This window comes from Pseudopodoces humilis, chromosome 1 (assembly GCF_049639895.1).
Source record: "Pseudopodoces humilis isolate 2021_Gansu_Grassland_sample_001 chromosome 1, ASM4963989v1, whole genome shotgun sequence".
In the NCBI taxonomy this organism is placed as follows: Eukaryota; Metazoa; Chordata; class Aves; order Passeriformes; family Paridae; genus Pseudopodoces; species Pseudopodoces humilis.
The window spans coordinates 51,925,359-51,937,762 of NC_142200.1; the positions used below are offsets into that span (position 1 = coordinate 51,925,359).

At 39.9% G+C, this 12,404-nt stretch overlaps 1 protein-coding gene across 3 annotated transcripts in view; it reads left to right on the plus strand.

Moving 5' to 3' along the window:
- GNAL (G protein subunit alpha L) overlaps positions 1-12,404 on the plus strand; it is a 179,254-nt gene that overhangs the window by 159,007 nt on the left and 7,843 nt on the right. For all 3 annotated transcript variants that reach the window (XM_088054540.1, XM_005517263.3, XM_014255576.2), the window contains exons 6-8: positions 8,351-8,405; positions 10,764-10,837; positions 11,676-11,734. In XM_088054540.1, the coding sequence (XP_087910666.1) occupies positions 8,351-8,405; positions 10,764-10,837; positions 11,676-11,734 (188 nt within the window). The remainder of the gene's footprint in view (positions 1-8,350; positions 8,406-10,763; positions 10,838-11,675; positions 11,735-12,404) is intronic.

Sequence of the window (12,404 nt, forward strand, 5' to 3'; positions counted from 1 at the left end):
GTTTGGACTGCTGCCACAGGTAAACACAAACTTCTTGTGACTTCCTCTTCAGTCTGTGTTTTTTTACCTTTGTTTCTCCCATTTGGGGATTTTCTGCTTCCTCTTCTGTAGAAAACTCTGGTCAAACTGGTTTTTCCTTTCTGGCAGTCACCATAACAGATTTATTATCCCAAAACACGTCCACCAGAGTAAGTGATCTTCAATTTCCAATAACCATTGCTGTTTCTAACCTGGATTTGGCATTTTTCAGGGCTGACAGTACTTGGTGAATTTGTGTACACACTAGGAAGATACCTACAGTGCAACCATTTTTGAAAATAAAACCATCAACCGGAATTTGTAAGTTGCACTGAAAAAATTTTTCCATCATGACAGCAAGATAAACTCGGAAGCAACGGGGGAAGCTCTATTTGCAGCATCCAGTGAAAATACATTTTGTTAACATTAGACATCCCCTGGCAATGCTATGGTAGTATCTGGTGCTTGTAAACCTGATGCATTTTATAGCTTTGAGTATTATCAAGTATTATTTTTCCCACAGCTCAGCTTCCTGAATGTAAAAGTCCAAGTTCTTTTTGAAGAATTCATCAGAAGAGATAGAGATGAGGTCTTCTGTGCACTTTACTTAGTGGGACATAAACCCAAGGTTTTGATCTATTAGTCTGTCTAAAAGGCACATTCTGGAGGTCCTGATGGGACAGCTGCATTCTGCCCATGTGTCTCATCAGATGTTTCAGGTATTTTCACCTTCCCTTCCAGTCTGTGTAGTTGCTGGAAGATGTTCAACAGTTGTTTCATTCAGACAGTGGATAAAGAGATCCTAATCTGCCATACATCAGCTCACAAAGAAGCCAGGATCCAGATCTCACTGGGTACCACAATATGAGCTTTCTGTTTTCAGGATTTTGTCTCTGTTCAAAATTGCAGTTATGGCTGCAGAATGTGCTCTGTGTAGCCTTTACATTGCTGAACTCAAACCTTTGTGTGTATAAACACTCCATAGGTGTCTCATTATGCACATGATGATCTGCCTAGGATCTGCTCATAAGGAAGAAGATACACTGAATTCAGTGGATTCAAGCTGGTCAGAAGAAGGGTCTGCATGTGCCAGGCTAAGCTTCAGATTTTATCAGTGCTTTATTCTTGGTCTTGTGTTTTGCAGTGGCTCCCCCACTTGCACCCCCGGGAATAAAACGTCTGAACACATGCAGTAGAAAAATAATGTCCCTTTTTAAATAAGTAAATAAATCACCTTTCTTTTTTTCTCTCTTTGCCTTTCTTCGTCCCTGTTCTCTGAGATCCTATATGGCAGAAGTTGCAGATGATGAGTCTCATTTCTTCTGGAGCCTGTTAACCTTTCTGTGTGAATGACAGTTTTCCAGATTTAAATCTTAGTCAGTGTTTATGTTAAGAAGAGGGTTAATGATGATCCCCATAGGCCTCTCACTCAGAAAGCAAAAACATCTGCTAAGCCAAGAAGTGGTTAGTTTGCTAAATTTAGAAGGAAGAAATGCATTTCCCAAAATTTGCACTGCTTCTTAACAAATTTAAGGAACCAGTGGGGGCAAGCAGATATGGAAGTCATACTGTTTATTCATTTTTTAGTTTAGTTAATATATTTTCAGTTAAAAGTGAGAGTGTTCTTATTAAGCAGAAAGAAGGTATTACTCATATATCTGAAACGTTTAATGCAATTAAACTCTTCCTGCATTTGTTTAGGTTAATAGCTGGACACATACCAAAGCCTGTGAAGCCTAGAGTTGTTCTGCAGTACGTACTTTGCAGTGGAGAACGTGAGGTTGAAATGGCTGTCTGCTAGGAAACTCCCTTTACCAAACCCATCGACCAAAAAAACTGCATATTCTGGCCATCTCTCTTTCTCCTTGCCAAATGTGCCCTCAGTCACCACCAGCAGTCTGCTCCTTGCAGGAGAGAGTCACCTGATGAATGGCGTATGAGCCCATGGTTGCAGCTATCATCATCTGTCTGCTTTTAGTGTCTTGGCCAAAGCTGCCATCACTAAGTGGGGTTCAAACTGGAGTTTTCCTGCTTTGTGCAATCACAAGGGAGCATTGAATGCTAGTACCAGTAAAGCCTCTCATGAGAGCAGTGCTCTTGATGGCTTCATGGTGGCTGTGGCCACAGCTGGCAGCAGCCATGGCCAGTGACAAAATGAGATGGGTTACGCGCTCCCAGTCATGCTTGTGCAGCAAACTTGGGTGTCCAGGGGATGTCAGCATCGGTGGCCTGAGACCCTCCAAGTCTTGTTGTCCCTCTCCCTGTGGAGCAAGCACAGTGGCCGATGCTGTTCTAGGGCAACACGTGGCTTTGCCAAAGGCTGTACAGTCCTCTCACTTGTCTGTGGTCCCCAGCAGGCTGGTGGTGAGCAGCCACTGCATCCCCCCTGACTGGGCAGATGCTTTGAACCACAGATCCTCAAACTTCCCTGGGCAGATAAGGAGCTGGTGGTTTTCAGGCATGACTGTACTTTGCTCTCCCTCTTGGCCTCCTGTTTAACCTTTTCATCTGACACAGCAAGCTCTCCTTGCTGGCGAGCTCAGAGTTGTGGATGGGTGAAGGTGTGTTTCTGTGGATAAAACCCACTATTTTTTGGTCATCTCCATGCTGCCCTTCGCCAGGCCTGGGCAGCGCAGCCTGTGTTCTGCTGGGAGGCTGGAGGGCTGGGGGGAAGTACGGGAGTGAAAACTGAAAAAAGGACTAAGCAAGGGAAATTCAGAAGATCTTTGCTAAATTCATGTTTTACCTATGTCAGAGCAAAAACTTCACAGTGAGACCCATCAGAGCCTCCCTCTGCCTGTGGACATGCTCTGGGAGGGGAAGGGGAAGGGGGAAGGGGAGGGGAGGGAAGGGGAGGAGAGGAAAGGAGAGGAAAGGAAAGGAAAAGGAAAAGGAAAAGGAAAAGGAAAAGGAAAAGGAAAAGGAAAAGGAAAAGGAAAAGGAAAAGGAAAAGGAAAAGGAAAAGGAAAAGGAAAAGGCGGTGGGCAGAGAGCGCCCCCTCCCGGCTCTCAGCCACCGCCCGTGTCACCGCGGCTGGAGGGAGCGGGGTGGCGATGGAGCAGAGCCTTCGTACAGCCGGGAGTACACAGGACACGGAGCGGGTGCCAAGCCCGTGTGACAAGCACATCAGCGATCCGTGCTGTTCCCAACCCTGCTGGAGGCGGCGCTCTGTTCCAGCAGCATCCTTAGTACTCGGGGGTCTGATTTGGGTGTTCTGTTCTGTAACAGCGGCAAGTGGTGCTTCAAAAACGGGGCACAGCACCCGTGAGCCAGGGTGGACCCCAAACAGGTCTGGATCTCCCTCTCCTTCTGCCCCGCTGTGCCCTCGAATGCCTTCTGGCTCCTGGTGGGAAATGGCTGCAGAGTGGTGTGGAGGGAGAGAAGGGGAGTACTCCTCTAGCACATGGAAGCTGTATTTAAAATACAGTGATGATTTAAATTTGGCAGGAAAATCCTTAGCCGCTAAATTTTGCCAAGCCTTCTGAGGGATTTCTTGCTGATATTTTCAGCAAATGACTTGGGAAAATTAATCCTTTAGGGGTTAGAATTTTACTGGAGGCTGTTTTATTATGTCTTTCTCACTTACCTAGAAATTTATCAGAATAGTGTGAGTTTGCTTGAAGCCCAACCTTAGAGCCTAAGGTATTCAGGTATCCTCGAAAACAGAAATGCACAGTATCCTGTTTCAAATGTTGCAGGAAGAATTAACAGGATTAGAATGGCTTAGCTGATTATAAATAAATAAATGTTTTGGGGGGGAAAGGTGGGGGAAAGTACAATATTGATGTTGGCCCTGAGAACTGCAGCAGAAACTAAAAAAAAAAAAAGAAAAAAAAGTCTTTTCCATTTCACCTCCCTAGAGACTTGGGGTATGTGATTTTCTTGGGAAGTTATCTCCCTCACCTGTGATTTCATATCCAAGGAGAGTGGAATGAAAAGTCCTGGTGGATGCTGGATGGTTCCATATCCATACATACATATATATTTGAGCCCAGCTGAGCTGTTCGCAAAGCTCTTAATGGTCCATCCAAATTGTAAAAGTTTGCTGACCCCACAACTGACTTGAAGATAGTTTTGAGATTCTTCACTATGAGAACTTAAAACCTTAAAGATTTGCCACAATACTTTCTCCTTTTAAAGAGACAAGTATTTTGAATGGGTCTGATTTCTTGTTTTCCGTGGGAATTTTTTTTTTTAGATAAGGCCATTGAAATGTTCAGGTGAGAGCATAAAAATGGTTGAAGTAGATCAAGAGTTGTTAAAATGTCTAGTTTGTTGTATTGATTTGTGATTTAGCACTTCATCTTTCCAATTCTTTGAATGTCAAAGTACACTTAGATAGCATGGGTTTTTTGTCTAACATGTCTTATTCTCAAGACACGATTTTTCTTTTAATTGTCATTTTGTTTATGAAGTCAGAATACCTACACAGAGCCATGTAGCAATTTATTCAGTGAGAAAAGGATTTTCATGTATGATTACCTCCTCTTTATTTGTGCATTTATGAATCCTTTTTTTCAGAAATTCTTATATAGCTGCTACTGCTGCTCAAATTGCCTTGGTTTTTAAAGAGAATAATGCTTATTGATAGTTCCCACATGCACTGGCAGGCACATCTAAAACCTGTACTTTTGTGTTCACAGCTTGCATAATACAAAATTTAGAGATTGCTTGTCAAACCAAGTGTCAGCTGAGTTTCCTAGGAAACTCACTGAAGATATTTATAAAACTACCGATCAGCTTAATAATAGATATAATAATGTCAGTACCTCATGATTTTTTTTAACTTTATCAGTCCATTTTAGTTTGCTTTAATTTGTTGCTAAACCAAACCACTGCATTTCCGAACAGGGCAGAAGAGACTTTCCTTCCAATACCTTGCCTAATTAATTGCTTAAGAAAAGGGTAGTTTTTGCTATTCCATGTAAAGAAATATAAAACACCCTATGTGAAATTTAAAAGAACATAAATGTCATACTGCTTATCTGACTGAATCCTTTATAAGTAAAACCACAATTGTGAAATAGAAGTGTAAATATTGTATCATGTTATTGTTTATTTACTGTTGAATTGAATGTGTGAATTTTTTCATGGTACATGCATACAGAACAGCCACTGCTGAACTAACATAAATCCTGAGTATGGGTTTCTACATAAATAGAAGGCCTGTCAGTATTGTAAAAAGGCATGATTCTGTGAAAATAATTGCATCCCTGAACTGGGGGAAAAAACAACAACAACAACACCACAAAAACCCTTGGTCTAAGAAGATAGTAAGTGATACTTGGTGTCCATTTTTATTCCTTCTTCTGTTACTATGTTTTCCTCACACTGATTCTTTGAGTTGGGACATCATCATTGCCACAGTTGTGAGATTTTTTTTTTGTAATTTAAGCTCTCTAAATGAAAATTTCCATCATGTAAATTCAAAATTTGCTGATCTGTAAATATATATATGTATGTGTATAAAATAATCTGTATTTTGTCAGGATGTAATTAATCAAGACAATTAAGATGAAGTTAACATTCTCTAGAAAGCAGTTTAGAAAAGTAATTCCAGTTTTTCCATTTTAATATGACAATGAGAATGAAGTTAGTGTGTTTAGAAATGAGGCAGTACTGACTCCTTATCTCATCTGGAATCCATTTCTTGTACCCAGTATGCCTGTCAGGACTATTTTTTGATGCTGTGCTAATTAGCCAAGTAAGGAGTTCATATAAAGGCTATTCAAGAGCTGATTTTCTTTTGAAAAGGTAGGAGTATAGCTGTCTGTGTTTCACTGTCTTAGAAATCTCATCGCACACTTAACAATGTCATTGCAGAAGAAATCTTAGGAAGCCTGTCCATCACACACAGGAAAGGTTAATTTCCAATAGAGCTACAAAATTTCTCCAAATCCTAATAGTAGCTGCATGTGGATTTATTGAATTCTATTGTTTCCTTTCCAGCTTGTTACAGCAAGGTGGCAGATAAAACCTTGTAAATCATTGCATTTATTTTAATGCAGCTTACATGCAGACAGCAACCTTACAAGCATAAAATGGTACAGCTGCTGTGTCAAACGATCTTTTTCAAGCACATGGTATTTGTCAGAGCTGGCTCTCTCTTAGCTGTGGTGTTGCAGTGTAGGGTATTCAAAACTGGTCTTTCTGCTGGGAGGAAGTGGAAGATTACTTCAGCTCATAGGTAGGACATATAATTAGGAGACTTACCTCTTTCCCAGCCTGCCATGGATTGTGCATAATGTGACTGCATTACTCCTCACTCCTCTGTTCCTTATCGTAATTTTCCTTTTTGAAACATGCAAAAACCTTCCTTAAGTACTTGTTGTATAGGTGAGAAAGATGCAAGTTAGCACTTTATACTGTGTTGAACTATTTTGGATAAATTCTGCCAAAATGGTCCTGGTATTGTGGAGATAAAGATGTATTGTCTCTGATTAATACACCAACTTCACAAGACATGTTTCTGCAAATAAAGCCAATTCACGCTGTCTTGTAAGGCTTGTGATGGAGTTATATTTGTGCACAAGCACTGACATCAGTCCACACGCTTAAGAAGATCCCTTTCTGTGTCAGCCATAGTCTGTACTTTGGAACAGACTTTGAAGAACAACCATGTTAAGGAAAATTACTCAGATCAGGAAGTTTCAGCCTGGAGGCATTTTTGCTTTGGGCTTTCATGTTCTGTGCTGCAAGCATGAAGTGAGAGTTCTCTCGGTAAGAGGAGTGTCACTTCAAAATGCATCTCTCTGCTCCAGGGATAGCTGAAGTTAAACTTTGCTCAGACAAGGTGATAAAAATCGTCTGACCAAAAGGTTCATCCTGAATACAACTGTTTTCCCATGGTGACTGTAGCTGGCTGTACAAATGTACTTTTATATCCTTACATAAATGTATAGGGCTTTTGGCAAGGAAGGAGGATTTGTGAAAAGATCCTTTTTCTTTGGAGTTTCTTCTATATAGTTTTGCTAACAGGCATCTATTGGGTTATGCTAAACAATGATTATTTTTTTTAAAACCCTGTGCTTAGCCATCACACTGTGATCATCCAGAAAGAAATGCTGGATATTCTAACTGTAGATACTGCATTTTGTTTTCCTGCTTCAACAATGGAGGTTCGAAAAGGAAAAATATTATAAGTAAATACATATGCAGTGTATTTTCTTTTCCTTTCAGTTCATATCCGTGGGAAACTGCTATGAGAATTACAAACAGCTTTTAGGGGGCTATTTTTTCAACTAGCCAGTGTGTGTGACCCCTGTGTTAGCACTGAGTTACATTTTAAGTCAAGAGTTCACTGGTTTTTTCTTTCTTTCCCACTGCAATTAAGGAGGATATGTATTTCATGTGCACACTCAAGTAAAATTGGGGAAAACTTGCCTTTTGATAAAGAAATCTTGATAATATTGTAGTGGGATGTGTCAGCCAATGGGATATTCACTGCCAAATACCAAATAACAATGTAGAAATTCAAGAAAGCTTCCAAGTCATACAGGCAGTCTGAGGAAAGTGAGCCAGCTGGGCTCACAGGAGATCTAAGGAATGGGTGGAAGTGAGAGAGTAGAACCTGTCTGTTTTAGCAATAATTATAAAATCACATTTTTATGTCCTCCCTGCATTTTAAGTGCTGCTATTCTAACACATATTAGGAAATAATTAAAGCTTAAAAAATCGTTTAAATAATCATAGAATGTAGTTTCCCCCTGGTTTTCTGGTTTTCTTTTCTCTTGTAATTCCCTGCAGCTCTTTCTTTCAGTCTGTGCGTGTCTCTGAGTTTTGGTGACATAAAGAATCAGAATTCATTAACCTCCACTTTTTGTGCTTTAATTGCAGTGTTGGAGGACATGAAGTCAGTCCAAAACTTTTTGTATATACCAACAAGCATTTCTGCTGAAGTTACTGAGACCATAAATAACATAAAATTATATTTGATCAGCATTATGCTAAATAAAAACACCCCTTCACCACATTTTCTGTATTAAATGCCAAAATCTTTTTTAAGTCTCAACAACCATATGATGTTATGATGTGTGGTTAGTTGTAGTATTTTTTAGTGGACCTCACAAAATTGTTACATTTTAACTGCATTTTGAACCACTTGTGAGTAGTGCAGAATGGTAACTTTAAAAGTGCTGTATTGAAACAAAGTCTGGGTAAAATGTTTTTTTGGCTTATAAAATGTAACCTTGAGCAATATAAGGACATAATCAGGTTCCTAACTTTACTATTCAAGTTGTGTTTTGCATCTCAGCAGGAGTGTAAACTAGAAAAGATGGTGAAATGTCTTCTACTAGACAGTATTTTAAGTGCATGTTTATTTTTCTTCTAGCTTTTTGGAAAGAATTGACAGCGTCAGCATGGATGACTACACACCCACAGATCAGGTTAGTAAAAGTAATGGGGCAGGGTCTGAACCAAGACTGACATTCATCTGGATTTTCTGTGTAATTTATTTTAGTCCCTACTGCAGCTGAAATAGGGCATATGGCAGAATAGCAAAATATGGTCTAGCAGTTTGAGTAATGGATATTAAAGAAGAGGCATTTTGGTGGTGCAGACTTGTTTATTACTGTCATAACATCTAGGTCAGTGATTGCTGTAATACATCAGTTTTATCTTCTTGCTTCCCTTTCTGTGTCCCACAAAAGAAAGGTGAATGGAAAAAAGAACAGGAAGCATAAATGTAAAAGTTATGGTTTCCCTCACCAGCCTTTTTCTACAGAGAAACAATGCTTTATTTCAATGGTGGAGGTGATCCCAGAGGGAGACTTCCCATGTCTATCAGAAGGGTCCCTCAGGGGCAAAAGCTAGCAGTGGATAAGGTGTCCAGGTTCAGGGGAGAGCAGCAGTGGCAGCAGCAGAACTTGCAAACTTCTCTGCGGGCCTGCAGATTCCTTCTTTGCAGTCTGTGCCCATCTCCTGCGGGTGGCAGAGTTTCTGTTTAAGCCTTCTTTGCAAGACAGTACATTTTTTTCCCAGATGCTGTGATACCTCTTGATGGAGTGCTCTAAATGAGAAACACATTCCTGTTTAGGCTGAACTGGTGCAGCCTTGAAGTAAGGAGGGGTTTCACCATGTTGCCTGGCTTCAGCTGCCTTCCCTGAGCTCAGGCTGTGTGCTTTCCTTTGCCATCTCTTCAGCAAATATTCTGAAGTTGTTATTTTTCAGTGCTGCTATCCCACTGTCATTTAGCAGTCTCAGCCAAGATTACGGGCCACGTCATAAACTCCAAATACAAGTGGCAGAAGAGAATCCCTGCACTGGATAATTCAGTCTAATCATGCAAGGCAAATAACAAGTGAATGGATGCTTTTAAAATCTCACTGTGCAATCAGGGAGTGAAATTCAGGGAAATTAGGTGACTTGCTAGAGATCACCCAAGGAAGCATACAGAGAAGAGCCTGTTCCTTCAGACCTAGTTTAGGTCTATAACCACAAGCATGTCCTATAGTCAACCCAATATAGGATCAATTATTCAAGCACTCAAGACATTTTCAGACCAAAGCAATTTGCTCCATTTAGACCTCATGGTTTTAGTGTCTAGATCACCCATCTGGAGATAGAAGTCAGTGAAGAAAAGTCTCATTTTTACTTTCATTATTTATGTTAGTGTTGGCCTGTTTATTCCTGGAAAGCCCTTCTCTACCTGAAGTAGTGTTTCATCACCTAGAAATTTTTCCCAATATTTCCCTTGGGGAGAAATGTCTTGAAAGATCAGAAAAGGCCCTTGGTATTTAGCAGGTGGAAAACTTTTGCTGTGGGGGGGGGGGAATTCTCTTTTGCTTTTCTTTTCACCGTGTTACGCTGTATCAGCTGCCTTGCCAAATTAACTGGTAAAAATCACTTACTTCTTCTCTTCCTTTGCTTTCTCGTTTTTGGGTGTGTTTTTTTTGCACCATAACAATGTCAGCAAGTGACAGAAAATGACAGTAACATATAAAATAACTAAAAGTATTAAATAAGTGGCCTTGAGCTGAGTGCATGCAGCTGTCAAAGCAGCCAAGGTTTACCTTGGCTACCAGAAGCGGTAGACGGTGTGGTAGGGAAAAAAGACAAGGTGTGCTTGCACTCTGCACTACTGGCTGCCTCCTTCCATCCAGGAACGGGGCATCATAAATTGCTTTTGCCTAGTCCCCTTGAGAATTGAGAAAATTACTATTTTTTTAATTATTAAAGGAGAGTTGGTTAAGTTGTAAAGTATTGCTGGTTTAAAAAATAGGAAAGAAGTTCCATATTTCTGCACGACCTAAATTCTGTTCCCTTGTGCTCTGTAACAGAGCTTTAATTACTCAGTCATAAGCTATTATTTCGATTGGGTTCCTGTCTCATTCAGTACAAAAGAGGGCAGAGTTAAGGTTGCCTGGGCAACTGTAAATCTGGAGTTTTCTAATATTTGAATACTTGACTTTACAACATGAATAACATTTTTCTTAGTTTTATGTAACTTCAGATTTCATTATTGTCATCACATACCAATGTGTGTGACCATCAAGACCAGGTGGGCAGTAAGGAGAACATAGATGGGGTCTCGTGCATTCTGAGTGCACAAACCAAATGCAGTGATCATGATCAAGTTTATCTACCATGTCAGCACAGACAAATGCCGATTTACCAAAAAGTCTGATTGAACTTTCATTAAATGAAACATTTAAGGTTTTTCATGGAAAATAATATTCCAAGCTTTTAAAAACAAAATTAGGTTAGAAAAAAGCCTTACTAATAAGCTTTGTTCTTATTTCCAGGACCTACTAAGATGCAGAGTGTTGACATCAGGGATTTTTGAAACAAGATTTCAAGTAGATAAAGTAAATTTCCAGTAAGTCCATTAGTAATGATTTATGAATATCAAACTCATTTTTAACAGCTTCATTCAGATGTCTGTGCTCATGTATGCATGGTATAGCAGGTTTAGGGTGGGGGTGGATGGTTTTTAGTTGTTTGATTTGGCTTTTTAGCTCTCTTTCCAGAGGTTCTAGTAAAATTACCTCATACTTTGCAAAAAGAGCTTTCATTAGTTATGTATATTAGCAGTGTTCTATAGTAGGGTTGTGTGTGGCTGCTTAAAAAACTGGTGCATTGGTATAGCACTGTAAAATCGTAAAATACCTTTGGGGATGAGAGCTCACAAAAGTCATTGGCAATCCTCCCTTCTTTCACAGGGCTGCAAGCCTGTGTTTGTCAAAGTGTTTTGCTGTATCTGTAAAACATCCACAGTCAGACTGGCTTTTCTCTCCAGTTCTTGCCCAGAAAGGTGGCAGTGCTGCCAGGGCCAAGCTGCCTCATGTCCTCCTCCATACAGAGATGCCCTCTCCCCACCACCCTTCAAAATATCCTGAAACCTGTACTTGTTTGTGGTATTACATGACATATGCACTGCTATGGACTGGAAAGGCCAACACTTGTCCTTGAAGAGTGTATTTCTCATTTTATGGTTTCACTAGCCTTCTCCTGGCAGAGCAGGGCAGGTGGAGCAGTGCAGCTGTCTCTGACCTGCAGCGCAGCATCAGCAGATCTCTCTCCTCTTCAGGAAATATTTTACTGCCCCCGTCCTTGGGGTTGTCAGATTCTTAAACTGAAGCCTCGTGCTGTGCATGCTTCGTGTGACTTTTCCCTAGTGCACATAAGTGATATAACATCCTATGGCTTTTTAACAGCATGTTTGATGTAGGTGGCCAGAGAGATGAGAGAAGAAAATGGATCCAATGCTTTAATGGTAAGTAAAAATATTCTATGTTTTATTTTGAACTTAATCCCTGAGATGTGAGCAGTTTAGTGTTCATATTCACACCCAGTACCTCACTAGTACAATAGTCCAGTGTTACAGATAACTTTTTTCTGCTATTTTTGGCTGATTGGTAAATAATAGCACTGTTACCCTGAGGAGTATGTGCTGGGATAACAGAGATGTTCTATTCTCTCTCCTTTCTTTCTTCTTTCTTTCTTTCTTTCTTTCTTTCTTTCTTTCTTTCTTTCTTTCTTTCTTTCTTTCTTTCTTTCTTTCTTTCTTTCTTTCTTTCTTTCTTTCTTTCTTTCTTTCTTTTCTTTCTTTCTTTCTTTCTTTCTTTCTTTCTTTCTTTCTTTTCTTTCTTTCTTTCTTTCTTTCTTTCTTTTTCTTTCTTTCTTTCTTTCTTTCTTTTTTTCTTTCTTTCTTTCTTTCTTTCTTTTTCTTTCTTTCTTTCTCTTTCTTTCTTTCTCTTTCTTTCTCTTTCTTTCTCTTTCTTTCTCTTTCTCTCTTTCTCTTTCTTTCTCTCTTTCTCTCTCTCTTTCTCTCTCTCTCTTTCTCTCTCTTTCTCTCTTTCTCTTTTTCTTTCTCTCTTTCTCTCTTTCTCTTTCTCTCTCTTTCTCTCTCTTTCTCTCTCTCTTTCTCTCTTTCTCTCTTTCTC